The 7269-nt window shown below is 53.3% G+C and overlaps 1 protein-coding gene across 1 annotated transcript; it reads right to left on the reverse strand.

Annotated features, from left to right (window-relative positions):
- Positions 1-2167: 2167 nt before the first annotated feature.
- Positions 2168-6212, reverse strand: Rasd2 (RASD family member 2). The gene is made up of 2 exons (XM_038313340.1): positions 5936-6212; positions 2168-2697 (listed from the first exon to the last, which is right to left on the reverse strand). Exons 1-2 carry the CDS (start codon positions 6204-6206, stop codon positions 2168-2170), a joined length of 801 nt encoding a protein of 266 aa, XP_038169268.1. The 5' UTR covers positions 6207-6212.
- Between the last annotated feature and the right edge of the window lie 1057 nt (positions 6213-7269).

Consider the following 7269-nt stretch of genomic DNA (forward strand, 5'->3'; position numbering starts at 1 on the left):
AGACCTGGAGCAATCCCATCCTTTTCGTTATTTAGACAGGAGACTTGCACTGCCAGGCTGATCACTCTGGCAAGCCTCCAGTAACAGTCTCTCCAATAGCCAGGACAATAGGTATATGGTCCTCAGCCAGTCTGGATAATCAACAATTCTTGCAGACACTGGTGACATCACTGCTAATGACCACTCAGAGCACACACCATAGCAGGTCCAGACCCAGTTCCCTTCATTGGGTTTCAGGCTCCCAAATTAGAACTTGAAGACACTGTGGTCTACAGGCAGACCTTGTCCCAGGGAGAAGCCCCTTCCACAGAAACACAGAAAACAAACATCAAGGGCACAGCTGCTAACAAACCAACTTTAATTGATAGTGTACACAAAGGTCCAGGCAGGGGATCCTGGCCGGATGGGACCAGGCCGTACACCTGCCTGGACAAGTGCCTGCTACACTCTCAGGTTTGGGGCTAGCAGGGAGTGGGGGTGTTTGCTGCAGGACAGAAGCAGGTGCTGAGGCAGCTGGGCTGAGCAGCAGGTGCTGCGGCGAGGACACAGTCAGGACCAGGCCTGGGGTTTGCTGTGCAAAGCTGGAGCCGAGGTGCATTATGGACAATGTACACAGCATCTACGGGTAACCTCAGTGATCACTGGGGTTCCAAACCCCTGCCACCGGGAGCTCTAGGAGGAGAGGGTATCACGCGGTGTGTGTGGACTCACACTTTCTGGGCCTTGAAGGAACACACTAATGGATCCCTAGGGTTTGGGGTAACCATCGGCCTCATTACTTTGTGTGTATGCAGGTACCATGGTGCCTGTGCGGAAGTCAAAGGATGACTTATAGAAATTAGTTCTCTCCCCCACCATGTGATGTCAGGGATCAAACTCAGGTTGACCAGCTTGGCAGCAGGCGCCTTTACCCACTGAGCCATCTCAATGGGCCAGCCATGGTGGTATTAAAGGGACTAAAGACCACACATGGCGCCTTTGGTTTTCAGGGTCACAGTCATCCCTCACCTTACTCCTGCGTTAGGGAGAGAAGTGCCCAGCACAGCCTGAGCACCAGGAAAAGCCCCAATATGAGTCTTCCTGCCAATCTAACCTGGGCTCAGCTCTGGCTCTCGGCTGCTTCCTCTCTTCCTGCAGCAGTGTGTGCGGAAGGCACCGCAGTGGGCAGAGGCCAGAGCTGGGAACACACAGGGCCTCTCGCTCTCTGTTGCCTAGCCTAGCGCACAGGAAGCCCAGTATCCAGTGGGTGCTCGGCAGAGGCGTGAGGAGCTACAGCAGAAGGAAGTTGAGTTCAGAGCTCTGCCCTGATCTAGCTAGGAGTGTGGGGGTGTCTAGAGAGTCCAGTCATCCTCTCCTGAGGGCAGAAGAGACACCCTGGCCTGCTGTGACTGTGGTATTGTGGGTTCATTTGTAAGCTGCTAAACACAGCATAGGATCCAGCTGCACAGCCTGCCTGGGAACAGGGAGGAAGGGGACTCCAGCTAAAGTGATGGATTTGAACTGGCCAAAGACAGGTCACTGGGCTCTTACCATACAAGGACTTCATGTCTACTGCAAACAGAACAGGAAACAACTTCAAAACAAGAACAATGTCATATGGCGGAGCCTGGGAGAGGAGCCAGGAGGCAGTGGTCTGAGGGACATGGACCCATCACTTCACACACACACACACACACACACACACACACACTGTTGGCTCAATGTTGGGGTGGCCAGCGGCTAAGTTGGAGGGGTGGGTGTACACAGCTGGGCCAGAGGGCTGGGGCTGAAGACCCATCAGGTTGATTTCTCCAGAAGCATTGAGACCAGATTGATCCACGCAGAGGGAGCAGAGGCCACCAGGGAATCTGGCTGTGACATCTGGCTAAGATGTTCTCATCCTGTGACTTGTACTGAGCATCTTGCTTTGACGCAGGACTCCTGGTCTCTCTGCATTCCTCCTACTCTAAGGATACTGAAAGCTTGTCTCAACTTGAGTTCTGACATGTCCCCAAACGTGTCTCTGCCCTATCATAAAGGAGCCAGACATAAGAACTCACAGGAGGTGGCTAGGAATCAGAACGGGCACAGTGTACATGCCTAGGGCCCTCATGGGATGTGGGCAGTGGGAATCCTCAGCCACCTCCCTTAAGGCAATGCCCAAGCCCCCTCCCGATGTCCCTGCCTCTCATTGGATGCTGCACTTGTCCCTCTCTCGGGCCTGACCCTCCCGTAGGACCTTGGCTTTGATGTACTTGAGGTCACTGTTGACACTGGGACGGCGGGCAAAGGGTGAAACCATGCCATAGGCACCTGCGACCTTGTTGCGGCGCATGCAGAAGGGTCGGGGATGGAAGGCCTCACCATACTGCACAGAGATCTTATGGTGCAGTGCGGGGCTCATTTCGTGCGGCAGCTTGGCCATGCTGAACAACACATAGAACATCTCGTTCACGTTCGTGTTCTTCTTAGCCGACACCTCAAAGTAGGCGCAGTTCTCATCCCCAGACACCAGCAGCTCAGCCTCCATGGCGGTGACCTGGCGGCAGAGCTCACTGTGGTCATTCTTGTTCCCACAGATCACCATGGGAAGCTCTGCTGCCTCCTTGGTCTTATTCTTCAGGCAGGACTTGACCTCAAGGATCTGCTTCTGGAGGCGCTTGACCTCATCGAAGGACTCCCGGCTATCTAGGCTGAACACCAGGATGAAGACATCTCCTGTGGAGGAAACAAGGCAATTGAGTGACACTCAGCACAAGTCCCATCAGCTGCCTGCCTTTAAGAAGCTGGCAAACCCTGACCTGGAGGCATCTGCTATCACTGTCTCCGCCTGCCAGAGAAGTAGTCAAGGCTCAGAGGGGCTTCTAGGGAGAGTGCAGCACACTAGCGTCTAGGGAGAGTGCAGCACACCTAGCTGGGCTCAGATGTGGTCAGTCCTCCCTGTTCATCAGAGGACTGTGGAGGGCCCATCATCCCTATGGGGTTATACAGCGACTCTTAGAAAACTCCTGACACACTGAGGTATGACTGGCCTTAGCCACACCCAGAGCCGGCATCAATACCTTGGTAGGAATTCGGCAAGCACTGGTATCTCTGTGTGGCTGAGGACGGTGGTAAGAGGGGGCCTGGGTTTGCATCTTACCTCAGTTTAGCAGCTGTGTGACCTTGAAGGGTCCGTATAACCTCTGAGCGCCTTAATTTCCTCCCACATCATGGGAAAGAGGCTGCAGGAGGGCAATCTGAGCTAATGCATACAGAGCAGTACACACTCAGTCATGTCAGGCATCAACAATGCTCACAGGATTGGGCACCTCCTGGGAGCAGAGCACTGTGTGTGCCTGCTGTTCTTCAGCACCACACAAAATCTCCATGGGGAAGCTTTTATTACATTTCTGTTATAGGAGAGCCAGCTAGGGCTCAGAAAAGGCGAACAACCTTCCCAAAATTACACAACTCAAATGTGATCCGATATGGTCCTCACCTGGCCTATGGCTGACACACAGGATGTGCTCTCTGATTCTAGAAAGTTCATGGCCCATTCTGCAGTCACCACAACACACTAATGGGGCCTTGAGTCTGAAGCAGTGACTAGGGCACACCCTGGGAGGGTCCCAGGTGTGTGAACCTGCCTCCAGTTGAGTCTGAGGTCACCACAGAGTAACAATTTCATCCTCCAAGACCCTTCCCATCTTTACCTTCCCCTCCACTCCGCAGCCCTGAGTGTGGGCCTGACTTGCAGACAGTGGCCCATCCACTGGGTCCAGCAGAGCACCACACATCCTCATCTTCCTCCTCCTCCTCTCTGGCCTCTATTAACATGTTTTGGTCCCTACAGTGACACATACCCAGCGTGAACTAGTGGGTAAGGCTCAGAAGCACAGCAGCCCATTCCAGCCCAGCCACCTGCCCCTGGGCCTGCACACACTGGCCTCCAGTGAGCTCGGAAAAGGGCTGCATGATGAACTGTCAACTGCTCTGGCTCCTGCTGCCAAGCCTCATTCTGTCCCGTTAGACTAATCCGTGCCCCTGAGGACTCGTAGCCTCCAAGTGTCCAAATCTGAGACTGCGAATGCCAGACATCTGAGCCTGGCCCGGCCAACTAGCAGCTCCAAGAAAAGCTGGCGGGAATGAGCAGCCCTGAGCATCTCTGGTACCCAGACCAGGCTGGAAAAAGAGGCCTGGCCTGCGCTGGTGAGCAAGCAAAGCAACAGACAGATGTGCTCAGAATGCGGAGTGCAGGAAACAGACCAAAGTGCATGCCTTCAGAGGGTGCAGAATGAATGTCAATACACTGGTGCTGGCAAGGGATTAGGTGGCCACCTATACATCAGGCCTGCGATGGGGGATGTATGCCTAATAAGCACAGTCTGATGGAAAGCTTGTCTTTGCATCTCTTGCATAATTGAACATTAACACTGAAGTATGCATATTTCTACCTGTGGGCATCCAGTCCCCTCACAAATAGGAAGAGCTCACCCACTCACCTTTTGCAGGGAGCTGTCCGACACCCTCCTGTCATCATAGCCACATGAGGAGCAAGGTCACAAAGACACTGACAATGACATCACTATGCTATAGAGACAGACTCAGGATTTGAACCCAGGCCCACCTGGGGTTCCTTAAGCAAGATGCTCCCTCTCAGAATCTGGGGTGAAGGGCGTCCCAAGAGCAGTCTGGGACAGAAAAAGTTGTAGGAGGAGGGCCTGCTTGTTTGTCCTGGCCACCCAGTACCTAAATAACCATACAGAAATTGTATTAATTAAATCACTGCTTGGCCCATTAGCTTTAACTTCTTATTGGTTAACTCTTACATCTTAATTTAACCCATTTCTATTAATCTGTGTATCACCACAAGGTCGTGGCCTATCAGAAAAGTTCTAGCACGTCTATCTCTGGCGGGGATCCATGGCATCTCCCTCCAACTCCGCCCTTCTTTCTCCCAGCATTCAGTTCTGTCTTCCCCGCCTACCTAAGTTCTGCCCTATCAACAAGGCAGTTTCTTTATTCATTAACCAAGAAAAGCAACACACAGACAGAAGGAATTCCTACACCAAAAAGTGACCAGGAAGAGGGAGCTCCATGGCCAGAAGGGAGTCTGCCACAGGGCTCTAAATTAACCTGAGAGGAAAGAAGAAGGGGAATGTCTCGACATGGAACTGCTTTACAAACTCTCATTTTGTATTTGCGTCTGTGTGTGTATGTGTTGACCAGCAGTGCATGTGCTCCTGTGCACCAGCCACCTTGATTTTTAAGAGTCTTTCACTGATCTAGAAATTGCTGATTAGGCTAGGGTAGCTGGCCAATAAGCCCCAGGGATCCCACTGTTTCTACCTCCCCAGTGCTGGGATAGCAGGCGCTCACCACATACTCAGCTTTGGGGTGAGTGCTTGGGACCAAATGCTGGTCCTTGTTCTCAAACAGTAACTTTCCTGAGTTATCAACCCAGTCCCTGAGGGTTGCTTTCATGATGCTCCCTCCTCCCATCTCTGTCCAGTTCAAGGCACCACTTAGCCCACAGTGGTCACACTAGAGACATGGATCAATTCAAGCCTGACTTCAAGGAATGACCATGACAGCCACATCACCAGGGGCCCCTAGTGGCCCACAATCCTGTCCTTTTCCAGATGCTGCTCCCAGTGGAGAAGTCAGGCCACAGGGTAGGTCCCTCAACAGCCATCATAAGCTGTGTTCCACCTGGATAAAGGCACTTAACCTCTCTGCCTTGGTTTCCCCTTTGTAAACTGACAGCAAGCACTTGTCTCGTAGGCTAGCTGTAAAGGTTAAACACACCCCAAGCTCTAAGTTAAAGAGTGTCGATCACTAAGGCCCTGATCTAGCAGCAGTGGGCAGCTACAGGGCAGATGCTGCTGTGGACCCCACCACCACTTGTCTGGCATGAAGCAGCTTCCCTAAACATAAGTGCAGGCCAGCTGTCCTGTCCCTTCCATCACCTCACCTGTGAGGATGGACAGCCTACGCATGGCAGGGAACGGGTGGTTGCCAGAGGTGTCCAGGATGTCCAGCTGGTACATGTCCCCGTGGATGTTGTACACCTTTCGATGGAAGTCCTCGATGGTGGGCGTGTACTGGTCCTCAAAGCGGCCATTGAGGAAGCGGGAAACGATAGAGCTCTTGCCCACACGGGAGGCACCCAGCACCACCATCCGGTAGGAGTTCTTGGCGGGCACGCTGAGAGTGCAATTCCCGCTGGACAAGGTCTTCATCATGGCTCGGGGCTGCGGCAGAAGTGCGGAGGAAGGCGTCAGGGGCCTCCTGGCCTCCCCCGGGTGGCCCTGTCTAGTTCTCTGTTTTCTAGTGTAAAATAGAAGCCACTGGCCAGGGTTCTCGAGGGACCTCAGAATTTGAGCCATTCCCTCGTTCGTTCAGTCATACACGACCTCTGATCTTTTTGCTCCTCTTCCCAACTTGCTCACTTAACCATCCTCACACGCTTGAGCACAGGACAAACCACAGGGTCACAGCCTTGCTGCTCACTCGGAGGAAGCTCTCCTCACACAGCGCAACTGCGGCCACACAGCTGAAATTCCCAAAGCAGCGACTTCCACTAGGGGGCAGCCTTCACTTACAGCGTCCACTTCCTTGGTCCACAACTGCCTGGATCCAGAGTCTGGTAAGTGGCTTAGTCGTCAGTCTACATTTCTTAACCAAAGGGGTCCTATGGCTCTGCAGTTCTAACAGGAAGGAGGGAAATGCAGCAGTCCAGGCCTCTACCCTGCCAAACCCATCACCTCCCTGGATACACTCTGGACTCAAGGTTTGCAACAAGGTGGGCTCCTTCTCTCATATGGCCTACCACTGGCTCAGTAACTTGTGCCTGAGCTACCTGAGCCTGAGTGAGGGGAAAGGAGACTCAAGCCTCATGACTCCAAGGACCGGGGTTCTGGAGGGAAACCCAAAGACTTCTATGGGAGCGTCTTAGCCTCACGAAGAAAAAGGGGGGGGCTCTTGAGCTCTTGACTCCCATGGACCTATGCAGATTTCTCCTGCTTCAACAGGGTTACCACGGGGCCACGCTCTGTTGTCTCGGCACCCTAGGGTCCTCCAGGCCCAGCGCAGACTGAGACGTGCCTCCACACCTTCGCTACTATCAACCTCTCCCCAGAAGACCCTTCTCCTCGAGTCACAGACTTCCACCCTAAATGCCACCTCTCTAAAGGCTGTAGGCCTTCTCCTTCCAAAAGAACCATCTCCACACTAACCCCAGAACTGTGTGTGTGTTCATAGACCTGCAGAAACATGGGTGTTCCTGTCTGGCCACCACAAGTTGCT

Source organism: Arvicola amphibius, chromosome 15 (genome assembly GCF_903992535.2).
Source record: "Arvicola amphibius chromosome 15, mArvAmp1.2, whole genome shotgun sequence".
NCBI classification, from domain to species: domain Eukaryota; kingdom Metazoa; phylum Chordata; class Mammalia; order Rodentia; family Cricetidae; genus Arvicola; species Arvicola amphibius.